The following is a 203-nucleotide window of genomic DNA, read 5'->3' as shown; positions in this document are numbered from 1 at the left end:
GGCGGCCTCGTCCGCTCGCATGTAGCGGATGGGGTCGGGACCCTTCTCCGGCTGACCCAGGCCAGCGAAAGCCGACATGTCGATACCGGTGCCTGGGGGGCCGGGAGGACCGGGGGGACCTGGGTTTCCGGGAGGACCCTACGGGAGGAAGAAGATGCGATCCTGAGGGGCTGCTCCGCGAGCTGGACCCCCCCTCCCTGCCG

General features: G+C 70.9%; 1 protein-coding gene across 1 annotated transcript in view; it reads right to left on the bottom strand.

Moving 5' to 3' along the window:
- The window catches only part of LOC104626640 (collagen alpha-1(II) chain-like), a gene marked incomplete at its 5' end in the record, with an annotated part of 1,406 nt that extends 1,268 nt beyond the window's left edge, over positions 1-138 (bottom strand). Inside the window, one exon of the mRNA XM_010294604.1 lies at positions 4-138. Coding sequence (XP_010292906.1) covers positions 4-138 — 135 coding nt within the window. The remainder of the gene's footprint in view (positions 1-3) is intronic.
- Positions 139-203: the final 65 nt, after the last annotated feature.

This window comes from Phaethon lepturus, unplaced genomic scaffold (assembly GCF_000687285.1).
Source record: "Phaethon lepturus isolate BGI_N335 unplaced genomic scaffold, ASM68728v1 scaffold44949, whole genome shotgun sequence".
NCBI classification, from domain to species: Eukaryota; Metazoa; Chordata; class Aves; order Phaethontiformes; family Phaethontidae; genus Phaethon; species Phaethon lepturus.
Note: the sequence above shows the minus strand (reverse complement) of the source record. Positions and strands in the feature narration are given on the sequence as shown.